Consider the following 18432-nt stretch of genomic DNA (forward strand, 5'->3'; position numbering starts at 1 on the left):
TATTTACTCCAGTAGAAGTTATTTATTTACTCCAGTAGAAGTTATTAACTCCAACAGAAAATATATAGTAGAAGTTATTAACTCCAGTAGAAGATATTTATTTACTCCAGTAGAAACTATTTATTTACTCCAGTAGAAGTTATTAACTCCAGTAGAAGATATTTATTTACTCCAGTAGAAGTTATTTACTCCAGTAGAAGTTACTTATTTACTCCAGTAGAAGTTATTTACTCCAGTAGAAGTTATTTATTTACTCCAGTAGAAGTTATTTACTCCAGTATAAGTTATTTATTTACTCCAGTAGAAGTTATTTACTCCAGTAGAAGCTATTTATTTACTCCAGTAGAAGTTATTTACTCCAGCAGAAGTTACTTACTTCAGTAGAAGTTATTTACTCCAGTAGAAGATAATTACTCCAGTAGAAGTTATTTATTCCAGTAGAAGTTAATAACTCCAGTAGAAGTTATTTACTCCAGTAGAAGCTATTTATTTACTCCAATAGAAGTTATTTACTCCAGTAGAAGTTATTTATTTACTCCAGTAGAAGATATTTACTTCAGTAGAAGTTATTTATTTACTCCAGTAGAAGTTATTTACTCCAGTAGAAGTTACTTATTTACTCCAATAGAAGTTATTTACTCCAGTAGAAGTTATTAACTCCAGTAGAAGATATTTATTTACTCCAGTAGAAACTATTTATTTACTCCAGTAGAAGTTATTAACTCCAGTAGAAGTTATTTATTTACTCCAATAGAAGTTATTTACTCCAGTAGAAGTTATTTATTTACTCCAGTAGAAGATATTTACTCCAGTAGAAGTTATTTATTTACTCCAATAGAAGTTATTTACTCCAGTAGAAGTTATTTATTTACTCCAGTAGAAGATATTTACTCCAGTAGAAGTTATTTATTTACTCCAATAGAAGTTATTTACTCCAATAGCAGTTATTTATTTACTCCAGTAGAAGTTATTTACTCCAGTAGAAGTTACTTATTTACTCCAATAGAAGTTATTTACTCCAGTAGAAGTTATTTATTTACTCCAGTAGAAGTTATTTACTCCAGCAGAAGTTACTTACTCCAGTAGAAGTTATTTACTCCAGTAGAAGTTATTTACTACAGTAGAATATATTTATTTTCTCCAGTGGAAGTTATTTACTCCAGTAGAAGTTAATAACTCCAGTAGAAGATATTTATTTACTCCAGTAGAAGCTATTTATTTACTCGAGTAGAAGTTATTAACTCCAGTAGAAGATATTTATTTACTCCAGTAGGAGTTATTTATTTACTCCAGTAGAAGTTATTTACTCCAGTAGAATATATTTATTTACTCCAATAGAAGTTATTTACTCCAGTAGAAGTTATTTATTTACTCTAGTAGAAGATATTTACTCCAGTAGAAGTTATTTATTTACTCCAGTAGAAGTTATTTACTCCAGTAGAAGCTATTTACTCCAGTAGAAGCTATTTATTTACTCTAGTAGAAGATATTTACTCCAGTAGAGGTTATTTATTTACTCCAGTAGAAGTTATTCATTTACTCCAGTAGAAGTTATTTATTTACTCCAGTAGAAGTTATTTACTCCAGTAGAGGTTATGTATTTACTCCAGTAGAGGTTATGTATTTACTCCAGTAGAGGTTATTTATTTACTGCAGGAGAAGTTATTTATTTACTCCAGTAGAAGTTATTTACTCCAGTAGAAGTTATTTATTTACTCCAGTAGAAGTTATTTATTTACTCCAGTAGAGGTTAATTATTTACTCCAGTAGAAGTTATTTACTTCAGTTGAAGCTATTTACTCCAGAAGAAGTTATTTATTTACTCTAGTAGAAGATATTTACTCCAGTAGAGGTTATTTATTTACTCCAGTAGAAGTTATTCATTTACTCCAGTAGAAGTCATTTACTCCAGTAGACACATACTTACACATACACATACTTGTGTAAAAGTATAAAAGTTCAGGCTCTGAAATGAACTCAAAAAGTAAAAATATTCTGTTTCTCAGACGGATGCTTTGATCGACTGTTTAAAACTGAAACTATACGATGGAGTTCCCCTTTCGGTCTTCTTACACCGGTCTTGAAAGGCGTTCAGTGATGCAAATAATAATAATCAATAATTCCCCTAGAATGCGATCAAACTAAAGTAACAAACCTGATCGTGTACGTAGTCTAAAAGTTCAGATATTTCTCTAAAAATAAATATAAATACTTAAAGTACTGATAGCTGAAAAAACTGGTCTACAGCATTGTTGCACTTTTATCTTAGCCAGCGACTTCTTTTTGATTTAAATAAACATTCATAAACTTTTAAATGGTGGATAAGTTCTAGCTTATTTAATTTTATTTACGTATTTTCACATACAGTTCATGTTTTTATATATTTAAAGATCTGTAATAATAAATAAATCATTTATAGAGGAAGTGTGATTCTGTTCACAACAAAATAACAATAGTTTACTGTTCATAACAAGGATCAATAATTCAACTGTAATAAAAGTTCAATACAGGAATAATAATAGCAGGAATAATTTAACAATAATAATAATAATTTAACAATGATTCAATACAGTATTTCCATGTTAATTTACTAGAAATTTAATGTAAGGAACCATATTTTTATGTTGTATTAGTTCAGTGTGTCTGAATAGTTTGGCTTTTCGGCTTTTTATTATAAAATATCGTAACATATTTCCTTATGTTGAGTTTGTTCATGTTAAACATTTATGATATTAACACTCATGATTATTTGTTACTGGGATCAGTGTGTGAAAGTTTTAACGTGAAACAACAGAGAACGTGTTAATGGTCATTAATGTAAATCAGAAACAAGAGTGGTCCCAGGATGAAGCCCTGAGGAACTCCACAATGTGGTTTATTATTTGAATTATTAATTGATCTCCAATGCAATAATAAAGTTGTGATCGAAGGTGTCAGAAGCGTCTGGTGAGTCTGAAAATAAGACTATTATTATTATTCTTCTTATTATTATTATCTATAAACAAGCTGCAAAAGAAGCATTTCTGTTAACTTTTTCTTCTTAAAGCCTTTACGTCTGTACTGTACGTTGTTAACTCTTTCCTCTTCGGGGTCAAACACAAATAAAGTAGGACGATAGTAAATAAAATATATAACAAACAGGTAGATTTACCTGTGAGTGTTGTATGGAAGACGATTGAGGACAATGTTAAAAGAAATATAAATACTGAATTCTCACTTTTCAGTTCAAATTCAGACAAATGTGCCAATTTTATTATCTGAAGTTTAATGTTCTGAATTTTATCCTCAAACCTTTATGACTATACTATTATTTTCTTAAAACAGAATTTAAATAAAAAGATTTTACTTTGTTTTTAAATGAATGTTTCATTCTGTATTCTGACTCTTTGTTATTTTTCTCTGTCCGTCTAACCCTAACTTCATGTTAATCTCAGAATAATCTCAGAATAATCTCACTTCTCTGTTTTGTGTTGATTTTATTAGGTGTGAGCTGGAGGTTGTTGTCAGTCAGCAGCATTATAAAGACAGAGAAATTCTCCTGATTTCCAAACATCAAATGTTTTTTATTTTAACAACTCGTTCCCTGATTCTCATTTTAAAATGAAAATCAAACTATCAGGATGTCTCAGGCTGTTTGGGGGAATTGTGTTAAACAATATAATGTGAAGGATTAAAAGAGCATTGTTAGATATATGTTAATATTTATATATATATATATATATATTTATATGTGTTTGTGGCCCCCCATCAGTGTTCCTGTAGGTCCGCCCCTGAGGAGGAGGTGGGGGGTGGAGGGGGGGAGAGGAGAGGAGAGGAGGGGGGAGAGGGAGAGGGGGGAACAGCTTCCTCACAGCGGAAGGAGACGACGGATCTCCTGCAGGACAATGTGAGACAGAGAGTTGATCGGACGCAGTTAGCAGCATCCAGGATGGCAGCGGGGCTCGTTTAACGCGCTGTGTGTGTGTGTGAGTGAGTGAATTACCGCTGCTGAGGACCGGAGGAAGCCGCAGTTGGAGCCGCACTTTGAGTCCGAGCAGCGGCCGCAGCGATGGGAGCTCTGCGCTGAGGGACAGCGGCGGCGGAGGGCCAACAAACGGGAGAAAGATGGGTGTCGTGCTGCGGACTCTGTTGTTGTGTAGTTTTTGTTTTGTCATACGAGGTGAGTGGGTGAAGCAGTGTGTGTCTGTGCTGTGTGTACTGTGGCTGTGCGCTCTGGGGACGCTTCCAACTGCACTTAACACTCACAAAAACACATTTAATGGACGATATTTGGAGCTGTGTCCCGCGGGCCGCGATATTTTTTTTTCTCCCTAGGATGGGGAAGTCATGTCCCGCCCTCTACTGCTTCTGATTGGCTCATCCCGACATTCTTACTGTCACGCTAACCAATCACATTCCTCATTCCTAAAGCTAACCAATCACCCCAATGAAGGCAACGAGTGGTAGCCAATCAGAGGCGGAGGGGGGCGGGACTTCGCGGTAGTGGGATGAGGGCCCACTGATTTCTTCCCAGAGAAGCTAACGTTAGCCAGCTAGCTGTGCGTGCTAACCGTGTTGTTTGTTTCAGAGGAGAAAGAAACCACAGTTAGCCTGTGTTAGCATGTTAGCTGCCCCCCCCGTCCTCCACACAGCCCGGAGCTAGGCTTTAACAGCGGATGTGTTGTTGTAGCCCCGTTAGCAGCGGCTGTTAGCATGCTCACTTTGTATTTAGTGAGTTAAACAGAAGGAATCGATTACTGATTGATTGGGCAGCAGTTAGCACAACAAATGCTATGAGCTAGCATTCGGCTAGCTGCCCACTTTATTTATGTAAAGCTAGCACGTTAGCTAATCAACAAGCTTTATTATTGTTTGTTTGTAAATCAGAATTAACTCCAGTTGTTGAGCTAATGAGCTAATGAGCTAACTGATGTCGCTACAGAAATCCATTCAGATAAAGTGAAAGATCAATACTTTCTATAACTGAAGCTCTTTATATTATTATTATTATTATTGTGCCAACTCTAATCTTATCAATATTTAAAGGATCAATTGAAGACCGATTGATGTTTTTATTCAGTTGTGATTGATAAACTTATTATATTATATATTATATATGTATAATAACTTCTTCAGTTAAACACTAAAAGCAACCTTTTATTAGTAATGTACAGTAATTAACAGACAGGTTCATTATTGATCAGTAATCAGAAATATGTGTGATTATAGATTATTTATAATTCTGGCAAATCAATAAACAGTCTTTATTCAAGATTCAAGAACTTTATTTGCCCTTTGTGCACACATAGGAACTCTTGTGCGGTTGTTGCTCAGAGAGACAAACAAAGAAGACATAAATCTATAAAACAGAAACATTATAAAACCGGTTCAAAGTGTAAATGTGCGTTGTGAATTGCACATGTATGTTGTATGTTGTATGTTGTATGTTGCACAGGCCCCCGGAGACAACATAATATAATATAATATAATATAAAGTTGCATTATAAATAAATAAACTGCACAGGCCCGGAGACAGAAGTTCATTTTGTTTGTTTATGTTCTGAGAAAGAGAGCGTGAAAGAGTCGGCACTGTTGTTGTTGTTGTTGTTGTTGTTGTTGTTAGAGCAGAGTTGTTGAACATTAAATCACCCGTCTTTACTCACTATATCACCAGCTGTGTAACAACTACAGGTTATCAATATTGATTTATTATTAGCCGATAACTAACCGATAATTGACCTGTTCCTCACGCTCGATACCGTTAAGATAATCAATAACGTCAGCGTTGTGGTTGTCTGCCAGAAGCTGTCATACATTGACTGTTGATCCAGTGTGAAGCCACATTGTTACCATCCACTGTTTAGATCTTGGTGCTTTTTAACTCTAGATTTGAACCGGATGAAGGATTTTAGTCATCGGACGTCTGGATCTTAAGTTATCAGAGAAACAAGCTGAGCTAACGTTAGCAGCAGCTCGGCTCGCAGCCCCTCCGGGACGTCCTTTGTCTGTCCAACAGCGTGGGAGAAGCAGTGATTGTTAAGGTGGAACTGCTTTATTCAGTGTGTTTAAGGTGGAACTGCTTTATTCAGTGTGTTTAGTGGTTTTAATCAGCGGGTCTGTTTGTGTTGGAGAGGAGGAGACCTCTGTGGATCATTGGGCTCCCGGTAGAAACCTCCTGAACCATGAACACTGAAGGAATCCTAACCGGGAGAAGCTGACTGCAATGACGCCAATGGTGGTGAAGACAACAACTCCCATGATCCCACGCTGCTTCACCACCTCATCACGATTCCTGATTTCTCACTGTTTGGATGTCAGAGGCCCCCTAGTGGCAGAAAGTACACACTGTACCTTTAAAATCAACTGGAATCAAACGGCATCATTTTGTGCTTTAAAGTGATTTAATTGGTGATTAATCGATTATCAAAATAATTGGTGATTCATTTTTTGGCCTCTTGCAACCATTAATCGATCAGTTATCAACTACTGATTACACTTACGATTAATTGATCAGTTATCAACCACTGATTACACTTACGATTAATTGATCAGTTATCAACTACTGATTACACTTACGATTAATTGATCAGTTATCAACCACTGATTACACTTACGATTAATTGATCAGTTATCAACTACTGATTACACTTACTATTAATTGATCAGTTATCAACTACTGATTACACTTACTATTAATTGATCAGTTATCAACTACTGATTACACTTACGATTAATTGATCAGTTATCAACTACTGATTACACTTACTATTAATTGATCAGTTATGTGAATATTTTCCTCTGAATGGAAACTGAAGATTTCTGTGAGGATAAAATGAGTTTTCAGGACGTCACAACTAATCGATGAATGGATAATGATCGACAGATGAATCGATAATATTAACAGTACTACTACTACTACTACTAATAATAACAACAATAATAATACTAATAACAATAATAACAATAACAGCAACAATAATAATAATAATAATAATAATAGAACAGAAAGTGGAGTCTGAGAACCATTTGCTCTTTAATTGGTAATGAAATTATGTTTTCAGTTAATTGAAACGTTTTTGATCTCAGTTGTTTGTTTGATATCAACTCGACGTATTCGGATGCATTAATAAGAAATCCTGGTTCTGACCCGGTCAGAGGGGTCGCTGTCACTGTGTAGTAAGTAGCTGGCAGCCAGAGCTGCTCGGTGACCTGCAGCGCAGTTAGGACGGGGGTCCAGTGAAAGTCCCCGACTTCTTCTAACCCTAACCCTAACCCGGGTCCAAATACTGAACTTAATTCATAACGCAGTCTGTGTGTGTGTGTGTGTGTGTGTGTGTGTGTGTGTGTGTGTGTGTGTGTGTGTGTGTGTGTGTGTGTGTGTGTGTGTGTGTGTGTGTGTGTGTGTGTGTGTGTGTGTGTGTGTGAGTGTGTGTGAGTGTGTGTGTGTGTGTGTGTGTGTGTGTGTTTATAACGCAGCGTGTGTGTTTGTTTATAACGCAGTGTGTGTGTGTGTGTGTGTGTGTGTGTGTGTGTTTATAACGCAGCGTGTGTGTGTGTTTATAACGCAGTGTGTGTGTGTGTGTGTGTTTATAACGCAGCGTGTGTGTGTGTGTGTGTGTGTGTGTTTATAACGCAGTGGGTGTGTGTGTGTGTGTGTGTGTGTGTGTTTGTTTATAACGCAGTGTGTGTGTGTGTGTGTGTGTGTTTGTTTATAACGCATTGGGGGTGTGTGTGTGTGTATGTGTATAACGCAGTGGGTGTGTGTCTTCCAGGCGTGCCGCTGCTGCTGTATGCGAACCGCCGCGACCTCCGGCTCGTGGACGCGGCACACGAAAAGGCCAATGCCACGGTGGTGGTGGGGGGCCTGGAGGATGCCGCTGCTGTGGACTACGTGTACGCGCAGGGTCTCATCTACTGGAGCGACGTGAGCGAGGAGGCCATCAAACGCACCGTCTTCAACCAGTCGGGGGCCAGCGCCATCCAGATCGTGGTCCCGGGTTTGGCGTCCCCGGACGGACTGGCCTGCGATTGGTTGGGCAGCAAACTTTACTGGACGGACTCGGAAACCAATCGGATCGAGGTGGCGGAGCTGGACGGGTCTCTGAGGAAAGTCTTGTTCTGGCAGGAGCTGGACCAGCCGAGGGCCATCGCTCTGGATCCAGAACGAGGGTGAGTCTCCTGATCCACTTGGATCCACTTAGATCCTCTTAGATCCACTTGGATCCAGGTTCCGGTGCCCGAGGCTCTGAGTCCCGAACAACAGCAGGTGGATCAGATTGGGTTGCGGGGGGGCGGAGCTGATCCTCCTGCAGACCGCCGCCCCCCAACAACACTGTTTGTCTCTGGTTGTGAGGAAGCTCTTCATCAGAGAGAGAGAGGGAGAGGATAAACACACTATTATTATTATTATTATTATTATTATTATTATTATTATTATTATTGATTATTGATTACAGCTTAGAGATAAAAATAAACTCACCAATTTTTGACCTTTTGACCAGAGACTGTTTCCTCCTCTTCCTCTCAGTGTTTCCTCCTCTTCCTCTCAGTGTTTCCTCCTCTTCCTCTCAGTGTTTCCTCCTCTTCCTCTCAGTGTTTCCTCCTCTTCCTCTCAGTGTTTCCTCCTCTTCCTCTGTTTCCTCTTCTTCCTCTGTGTTTCCTCCTCTTCCTCTTTGTGTTTCCTCTTCTTCCTCAGTGTTTCCTCCTCTTCCTCTGTGTTTCCTTCCTCTTCCTCTGTGTTTCCTCCTCTTCCTCTGTGTTTCCTCCTCTTCCTCTGTGTTTCCTTCCTCTTCCTCTGTGTTTCCTCCTCTTCCTCTGTGTTTCCTCCTTTTTCTCAAAGTTTCCTCCTCTTCCTCAAAGTTTCCTCCTCTTCCTCAATAATTACTCCTCTTCCTCTGTGTTTCCTCCTCTTCCTCAATGTTTCCTCCTCTTCCTCTCTGTGTGTCCTCCTCTTCCTCTTTGTGTTTCCTCCTCTTCCTCTTTGTGTTTCCTCCTCTTCCTCTGTTTCCTCCTCTTCCTCTTTGTGTTTCCTCTTCTTCCTCTGTGTATCCTCCTTCCTATCTTTTTCCTCCTCTTCCTGTCAGTGTTTCCTCCTTGTCCTCTCAGTTTCCTCCTCTTCCTCAGTGTTTCCTCCTCTTCCTCAGTGTTTCCTCCTCTTCCTCTCTGTGTTTCTTCCTCTTCCTCTCTGTTTCCTCCTCTTCCTCTCTGTGTTTCTTCCTCTTCCTCTCTGTGTTTCTCCTCTTCCTCAGTGTTTCCACCTCTTCCTCTCTGTTTCCACCTCTTCCTCTCTGTTTCCTCCTCTTCCTCTCTGTGTTTCCTCCTTTTTCTCAAAGTTTCCTCCTCTTCCTCAAAGTTTCCTCCTCTTCCTCAAAGTTTCCTCCTCTTCCTCAATAATTGCTCCTCTTCCTCAATATTTCCTCCTCTTCCTCTCTGTGTGTCCTCCTCTTCCTCTTTGTGTTTCCTCCTCTTCCTCTGTTTCCTCCTCTTCCTCTTTGTGTGTCCTCCTCTTCCTCTGTGTATCCTCCTTCCTATCTTTTTCCTCCTCTTCCTCTCAGTGTTTCCTCCTTGTCCTCTCAGTTTCCTCCTCTTCCTCAGTGTTTCCTCCTCTTCCTCTCTGTTTCCTCCTCTTCCTCTCTGTGTTTCTTCCTCTTCCTCTCTGTTTCCTCCTCTTCCTCTCTGTGTTTCTTCCTCTTCCTCTCTGTGTTTCTCCTCTTCCTCTCTGTGTTTCTTCCTCTTCCTCAGTGTTTCTTCCTCTTCCTCTCTGTTTCCTCCTCTTCCTCTCTGTGTTTCTTCCTCTTCCTCTCTGTGTTTCCTCCTCTTCCTCTCTGTGTTTCTTCCTCTTCCTCTCTGTGTTTCTTCCTCTTCCTCTCTGTGTTTCTTCCTCTTCCTCAGTGTTTCCACCTCTTCCTCTCTGTGTTTCCTCCTCTTCCTCAGTCCTCCAGAGAGGAAGAGGATGTGAATCCATGAGGACGAAGATGAAAGAGGGCTGTAATATATTCATTAGTTTTATTTAAATTTGGGGCTGTCGCTCTTCCTCTCTTGGGTTTGTATTCATGGAGACTCTTCATAAGTGTTTCCTCCTCTTCCTCCTCAGTGTTTTATCTTCCTCACTGTCAGGGATAAAAGCGGCTGCTGGCTGATCTGAAGCTGTGACCTCATTGATTATTGATCACAACAAGATCAAATCAATTATTCACTGAAGATCAACGATCAGTTTTTACTGTCAGTGACATTGATCACAATGCAGAGACTGTACACCGGTGATCCTCACTATCACATTGGCAGAGCAAAATCAAGGAGAGAGCCACTTTTACGACAACATACCAAGTCACCTTTGCAAATGTGCATTTCTACATATAAATTCCCACAAAAAAAGAAACAACACAGCCAATACATTTTCAATTAAGACCATATTTACCTTAATACTGGGATGAGCGGAAGCTGACGTGTATGTCCTTGACTTTCTTCATGTTGAATTTGTAGTTTGTTGTTGCAATCAGAGTGAGGCATTCAAGATGACCGTGGGTCAGTCGGTTTCTCTGTTTCCTCTTTATAGTGTTCATGGTTGAAAATGTTGACTCACAGCTGTATGTGCTCATGAAGAAAGACATCACTTTCTGTGCAAGTGGTTTCAAAGTGGGAAAGTCTGCTACAGAAACCAAAGTCCAGAAGTGGCCAACACCTGCTCTGAGTTCAACTTGGAGAATGTCATTTGTTTGCAGCTCAATTATTTCACTCTCCAGAGCGGCACAATTACGATGTGAGGGTTAGGGTTAGGGTTACATCCACATGGAAGGGGTTTTCAATAAAATTGACAATCTTATGTTCAGTCACATCACTGCTATAGGCTGTTAGCTCGCTGCTATAGACTGTTGCACACATTAGCCTCAGACACTGTTATCAGACTGAAGCATCATTTATTATTGCTAAAATCAACACCGTTTGTCAGAATACATGAGTTAGTATCATGGATCATGTTAGCTGGGAAAGCTTACATTAGCCAGCTAACATATCCACTCAGATATATAATAATGTTATTTAACGTTATCGTCATATAACCATAATTCACACGTTCTGTTGCTGCTTTAATAATCACAGTTTGCTTTTATTCTTTCTGAATTATTCATCAGATTCTGTTTGGACAGAAACACTGAAACACCAGAGCAACAACAGAAATGTAAATGATTGAATCATGAGCCTACATGAGATCAATAATTGATAACCAATATTCAGAGTGTGCTGCGAGGCCACAGTCGGGGTCAGAACTGGATGTACTGGAAATTAAATTCTGCTTCATTTTAGAACAAATCTGATTAAAGCAAATGAAAGCTGACGACCAATACAAACCTTCAGGTGCAAACAAAGATTAATGAGTAATAATATTAATAATAATATAATGATGTGTGTATTGAATGTTGTCAGTGCGGTTCAGACTCCTGTAGTGCTGCAGAGTCTTTGAGGGGAACTGGTTCTCTAAATCCACGCTGGAACGCAGAGCTGGACCGAGTTCAAGCAGGATGATTAATGCATCAGGTAGCAAACACAATGCAGCTCTTGTGGTTGAGGGTTTGTGTCTGTGCTGCGGCCTCACTGCAGATACACTCCCAGCATTCACAGCACACTGCAGTTCTCTGACTGGATACTGAAACCCCCCCCCCCTCCAGGTCAGATAGTAGCTAGCAGCTAGCGGCCCGTGTGCTGGCTGCAGTGGGCTTTGTGTGCAGTGAAACCCAACCAGCTGCTGGGCAGAATATCAGTGAGAGCTTTTGTTTCTGACTCAATGGAAAGAAACTTTACTGGGTCACTGTTTTATTTAACATGGAGTCAGAGCTGCTTCCAACCTGTAATATACAATCAAATATCATATAAATATCTATAATGATATATATTATAGATATTTATATCACCCAGTACACTGACTCTATTTGACTTTTCAAAATAAAATACCAACATTAATAACTCAAACTGTTTAAACCTACAGTGTGTAGTTTCTGCCACTAGGGGGCCTCTGACATCCAAACAGTGAGAAATCAGGAAGTATGATGAGGTGGTGAAGCAGCGTGGGATCATGGGAGTTGTTGTCTTCACCACCATTGGCGTCATTGCAGTCAGCTTCTCCCGGTTAGGATTCCTTCAGTGTTCATGGTTCAGGAGGTTTCTACCGGGAGCCCAATGATCCACAGAGGTCTCCTCCTCTCCAACACAATGAACTTTAATTTTTATCTCAGAATTTAGTTTAGTTAGTAAATAATTTCAAACTGACGATTTAAGATTCATCCATTTTCTCCGTGCTCTGTTTTCAAAGAAAGAAAATAAATGCAGACTGAATATTCTTCAATCTGATATTTCAGCTGTGTTGTTGCTAAGATACATTGTTTACTACATACAGACGTTTACTACATACTGACGTTGTTTACTACATACTGACGTTGTTTACTACATTGTTTACTACATACTGACGTTGTTTACTACATACTGACGTTGTTTACTACATTGTTTACTACATACTGACGTTGTTTACTACATTGTTTACTACATACTGACGTTGTTTACTACATACTGACGTTGTTTACTACATACTGACGTTGTTTACTACATACAGACAACACTCAGTCTGCTGTTTGTCTTTGTTACTGTAAACTGTTGTGTGTTGTTGTTGTAACATCAACAGTTGACAGTGAGAATTAATATTCAATAATCATATTTGCTGATAAATTGGAAGTGGATCATTACTGATATTTTTATAATTGATCTGCGATAAATGACTCAGAATCAATCATTAGAAGATGGTGTTGCCCAGGTGTTGCCCAGGTGTTGCCCAGGTGTTGCTCAGGCGTTGCCCAGGCGTTGCTCAGGCATTGCTCAGGCGTTGCTCAGGTTGCTCGGGTGTCCATACTGACGATGTGTCCTCTCTCAGGTACATGTACTGGACGGACTGGGGCGAGATCCCGAAGATCGAGCGTGCAGGGATGGATGGGACGAATCGCTCCATGATCATTGATAAAGAGATCTACTGGCCCAACGGGCTGACTCTGGACTACAGCCAGGAGAAACTGTACTGGGCCGACGCCAAACACAACTTCATCCACCGCTGCAACCTGGACGGCTCCTCCAGGTACGCGACCACAGGCTCAACATGAGTTACTGATTCACTGCTACGGCCCACCAGACTCCATTCATAAAACCACCGATTTTACCTCGCAGATAAGAACAGGAACAGAATAAAACTGTTGGTCTGTAGAAATAAATCCTTCTTTCTCTCTGTAATACCTGTTAATACCTGCTCAATGTGACCTGTTTCAGGGAGGTGGTGGTTAAAGGGGAGCTGCCTCACCCGTTCGCTCTCACCCTGTACGAGGACACTCTGTTTTGGACCGACTGGAACACCCACTCCATCCACTCCTGTAGGAAGCAGACCGGAGCCGAGCAACGCATTGTCCACTCTGACATCTTCTCTCCGATGGACATCCACGTCTTCAGCTCCAAGAGACAAAACATCTGTGAGTCTGATCATATTTATTGATCAGCAGTTTACCCTTTATAACAAACGGATATTGATTAGTAATAATCAATTAATATTGATGAGTGTATGTATCCCTGCAGTAGTGAGCAGTCCGTGCTCGGTGAAGAACGGAGGATGTTCCCACCTCTGTCTCCTCTCTCCGGTGAAGCCATTCTACCAGTGTGCCTGTCCCACCGGAGTCCAGCTGCTGGAGGACGGGAAGACCTGCAGAGACGGTGAGGACAACCACACGTGGGGTGTTAGGGTTCATAGTGGTTTCTACTTCTTTCATAGTCTGTAACATCCAATAGATTCTAGTTGATCTGAGCTGTTATTGATCTGCTGAGGTTGAATTAATGTGACAACAACTGTGATAATCAATAATATAATATAGTAATAGGTGCTGGTCGAACTTTTTACAGCGCGTACCACCTTCCAACTTGTTATTATTATTATTATTATTATTGTTATTATTATTATCCCGTATTTTCCAGTAAACAACCCTGAACAACCTCGCCAACCCTGTTGTTTGTATCTGGGTGTACCGGCCCTTTAAAGCCTCCATGTGACCTCTGACCTGCGTGTTGCCCCCTCTACAGGCGCCACTCAGATGCTGCTGTTGGCTCGGCGGACCGACCTGCGGCGTATCTCTCTGGACACGCCGGACTTCACCGACATCATCCTGCAGGTGGACGACATCCGGCACGCAATCGCCATCGACTATGACCCGGTGGAGGGATATGTGTACTGGACCGACGACGACGTGAAGGCCATTCGCCGCTCGCTGCTGGACGGCAGCGACGCCCAGTTCGTGGTCACGTCTCAGGTCAACCACCCCGACGGCATCGCCGTGGACTGGATCGCCCGCAACCTGTACTGGACCGACACCGGCACGGACCGCATCGAGGTGACTCGGCTCAACGGGACCATGCGCAAGATCCTGATCTCTGAAGACCTGGACGAGCCCAGAGCCATCGTACTTGATCCTGAGGCCGGGTGAGTTTACAATCAAATAACCCATTGATTATTGATTAATATGACAATATGAGTATTGATCATCCCACACAACCAAACCAATATGGAATCAATCATCCCTTCATGTGCTGCAGTGTGGAGGATCACAGGTTCACAAACTGAAAGGGTTAATCAATAAATCAATAAATCAACAATAAACACAAGGAAAACAAAGACAGAACACATCATCACCTGATTAATACTTTTTATTGATTAGTTTTTTAGAGAAACATATGAACAGGATGGATCTACTCTTTACTCTCAGAGGATCAGAGAGCACATTTGTTTGTTTGTTTGTTTATGTGTACCAATAGTTTGTTGACGTGTGGAACAGATAAAGACTTACTGTTTCCTGTCAGGTACATGTACTGGACGGATTGGGGCGAGGTGCCGAAGATCGAGCGGGCCGATCTGGACGGGACGGAGCGTCTGGTGATGGTCAACACGTCTCTGGGTTGGCCCAACGGCCTCGCCCTCGACTACCAGCAACGCACCATCTACTGGGGGGACGCCAAGACCGACAAGATCGAGGTTGGTTCGCCTGGGAGTTGTAGTTCTATATTCGGTGCTGAAAATTAAAATTTGTTGTATCAATGGAGATTACTGGATGGAGACTGTCTGTCTCTCTCTCTCTCTCTCTCTCTCTCTCTCTCTCTCTCTGTCTGTCTCTCTGTCTGTGTCTGTCTCTGTCTCTCTCTCTCTCTCTCTCTCTCTCTCTCTCTCTCTCTGTCTGTCTGTCTGTCTGTCTGTCTGTCTGTCTGTCTGTGTCTCTCTCTCTCTCTGTCTGTCTCTCTGTCTGTCTGTCTGTCTCTCTCTCTCTCTCTCTGTCTGTCTGTCTGTCTGTCTCTCTCTCTCTCTCTCTCTGTCTGTCTCTCTGTCTGTGTCTGTCTCTCTCTCTCTCTCTCTCTCTCTCTCTCTCTCTCTCTGTCTGTCTGTGTCTCTCTCTCTCTGTCTCTCTGTCTGCGTCTGTCTCTCTGTCAAATTCAATTTCAAATCAGCTTTATTGGCATGAATGTAAAACAACAATATTGCCAAAGCTACAAATAAATTACATAAATTTCATTGAATAAGTAAATAAAACAGTAAAAGTTGTTTGTGTGTGTTATTAAAAAGTAAAATAACAATAATAAAAAAATGAAAGAAAGAAAGTTTGAAAATGAAAATAATATATTAGAAATTAAAATAAATGAATAAAATAGTAAGCGTGTGTGTGTTTAGTTTCTCTCTCTGTCTCTCTCTCTGTCTCTCTCTCTGTCTGTCTCTCTCTCTCTGTGGTTTCCATCCTCACTCCGTTTTTGTATTTTTCTGGTTTTCCTCTCAAGGGGTGGTGGACCCCACCTGAACCACCTCTCTGTGCCCCTGTCTGAGGGCGATGTTGGTGGTTCTGATGGGCTGGGAGGGGGTCTCCTCTGTTGGGAGGGGGCCTCTGCCTGCCTCCCTCAGGTTTTTTTGCGGCGAGATCCCACATCTGGTTGTGATTGCGGCAAGCGCTCCAGCTGCGGTCTGCTCTGTTTAGAATAGACCTCCAATCTGAGACCGAGGCCGCAGTGCGGTCCCGGATCCAACCAGCTCCAACCAGCAGAGACCTTCTGGCTGAGGCCTTGGAGCCCAGGATGGAAACTGCTTTTATATTTAAACTGCAGTTCTGTGAGTGGAGGTTGGGTGGAAGATGGCAGCCGGCCACCGGCGGCTGTTCTGGGAGCAGCCAACAGCGTCGTTACAGGACACACAGATTACAGATTCCTCACATTGCTGCTCTGAACGTCTCTCTGGTCCACAAACAACCAGAAACTTCTGGAAGGAGCAGCAGACGTTATTATCTTTCTCTGAGTCCGTCTGAATGTCTTAAATAGGATTTTGATCCAGTTTTCAGCTTTTGGTCCTGCTGCCCCCCTCCCAGTGAAAGTACACAGAGCAGCAGTGATGGACACCGTTTACTTCCTGTTAGATCGTCTGTAGGACGAGCCAATCAGCTCTCTGAGTTTCCCATCATGCTCTGGGTCGCCTGGCTCTTAAAAAAACTGTCTGCCTCGATCTCAAGGTCGTCGCCCACGTGTGCACGACGTCAGAGCGATTCTGTATCAAGTCGACACAAATCTACCCAGCATGCATTGCGCAGCTGGTGATCAATTCTGAGCAGATGAGCCTGTTAGCTAACAGAGCTAACAGAGCTAACCAGCCATGAGCAGCTGCTGTCCTCCTCCCGGCGGTCCATCCGGTGTGAACACTCACCCGCTGCTCTGAGCACGCAGTCCAGGGCGTCCAGGGCGGAGCATCTGGGCTAACGAGCTAACAGCAGCTGCTGTTGGCTGCAGTTACTTTACTGTCCATCAGGAGACTCAGGAAGGAACCGCTGTTACAGTCAGTGGAGCATCAACATTCATGATGTTAAAAGCATTCAGAATGAATTTGGCATTAAAGGGTTAATGAACAATGGCAAACATGGTGGACATCATGGTTCTGACCTCTGTCAGCAGGAGTTTGTAGTCCGGTTCAGTCCATCAGTGGTTTCAGGTCATGGTTTAGTGGATCCAGGTCAAGAGCGGTCTCTGTGAGAGAGAGGAAGAGGAAATATGGCGGCCATATCCTGCCGCTCTTTGTTTGTTTGTTTGCTCTCGATGTTGCTTCTAATTAGCGGCGCTGCGATGTGCTGCCAGGACGCCTGAGCTCTTCTGAGCGCGCTCAGTATCCACAGCGAGTAGCTCTGTCAGTCTTTTTATGATTTTAAACCTAATTGTAAATTTATTGGGGTGTGTGTGTGTGTGTGTGTGTGTGTGTGCTGTTTGAGTTTAATCTATTTCCTGATCAGTGATCAATACTTTGATTCAGTCCGATGTGTGTCGCTGTGTTCTGGGCATGCTCAGTGCGTTAGCTCCTCCTCTCTGTGTGTCAGGTGATGAACATGGACGGGACGGGCCGACGGGTGCTGGTGGAGGACAAACTTCCTCACATCTTTGGGTTCACTCTGCTGGGCGACTTCATCTACTGGACGGACTGGCAGCGGCGCAGCATCGAGCGCGTCCACAAACACACGGCGGAGAGAGAGTTCATCATCGACCAGCTGCCCGACCTCATGGGCCTCAAGGCTACCTACGTCCACCAGGCCTTCGGTGAGTACTGATCCCGGTCCGGACCCCTGTAATGCTTGTGTAGGAGGAGCCCGGCTAACCTGTGGCTCCGCCCCCTCAGGTACGAACCCATGTGCAGAGAACAACGGCGGCTGCAGCCACCTGTGCCTCTACAAGCCTCAGGGCGTTCAGTGCGGCTGTCCCATCGGCCTGGAGCTCATTGTGGACATGAGGACCTGCATCGTCCCCGAGGCCTTCCTGCTCTTCTCCCGCCACACCGACATCCGCCGCATCTCCCTGGAGACCAACAACAACAACGTGGCCATCCCGCTCACCGGCGTCAAGGAGGCGTCCGCGCTCGACTTCGACGTCACCGACAACCGAATCTACTGGACCGACATCACCCTGAAGGTCAGTGTCTGTCTGTCTGTCTGTCTGTCTGTGTCTGTCTGTATGTATGTGTGTCTGTCTGTCTGTCACATACAGTCATGGGTCAGATCTCTGGTCCTGGTCTCATGTGTTCTCTCCCGTCCCCCCTGCAGACCATCAGCCGGGCCTTCATGAACGGCAGCGCTCTGGAGCACGTGGTGGAGTTTGGTCTAGACTACCCGGAGGGGATGGCGGTGGACTGGCTGGGAAAGAACCTGTACTGGGCCGACACTGGCACTAACCGCATCGAGGTGGCCAAACTGGACGGGCAGCACCGGCAGGTCCTAGTCTGGAAGGATCTGGACAGCCCGCGAGCTCTGGCTCTGGATCCGGCTGAAGGGTGAGGACCGTAGGAGGCACAGTGAAACTGGATTGATCCGACTGTGTGTGTGCTGACCCTGTTCCTGTCCACAGGTACATGTACTGGACCGAGTGGGGTGG

The 18432-nt window shown here is 42.6% G+C and overlaps 1 protein-coding gene across 3 annotated transcripts in view; it reads left to right on the plus strand.

Moving 5' to 3' along the window:
• Window positions 1-3825: 3825 nt before the first annotated feature.
• lrp6 (low density lipoprotein receptor-related protein 6) overlaps window positions 3826-18432 on the plus strand; it is a 26726-nt gene continuing 12119 nt past the window's right edge. The window contains exons 1-11 of one of the 3 annotated variants that reach the window (XM_051419777.1): window positions 3826-4159; window positions 7752-8148; window positions 12896-13093; window positions 13282-13478; window positions 13582-13716; window positions 14080-14476; window positions 14854-15025; window positions 17388-17604; window positions 17684-17973; window positions 18105-18331; window positions 18406-18432. The exon at window positions 18406-18432 is cut by the window's right edge and continues 158 nt beyond it. In XM_051419777.1, the coding sequence (XP_051275737.1) occupies window positions 4105-4159; window positions 7752-8148; window positions 12896-13093; window positions 13282-13478; window positions 13582-13716; window positions 14080-14476; window positions 14854-15025; window positions 17388-17604; window positions 17684-17973; window positions 18105-18331; window positions 18406-18432 (2312 nt within the window). In that variant the 5' untranslated portion in view covers window positions 3826-4104. The remainder of the gene's footprint in view (window positions 4160-7751; window positions 8149-12895; window positions 13094-13281; window positions 13479-13581; window positions 13717-14079; window positions 14477-14853; window positions 15026-17387; window positions 17605-17683; window positions 17974-18104; window positions 18332-18405) is intronic. The other 2 variants (XM_051419778.1, XM_051419779.1) reach the window with 2 other exon arrangements.

This window comes from Dicentrarchus labrax, unplaced genomic scaffold (assembly GCF_905237075.1).
Source record: "Dicentrarchus labrax unplaced genomic scaffold, dlabrax2021, whole genome shotgun sequence".
NCBI lineage: Eukaryota > Metazoa > Chordata > Actinopteri > Moronidae > Dicentrarchus > Dicentrarchus labrax.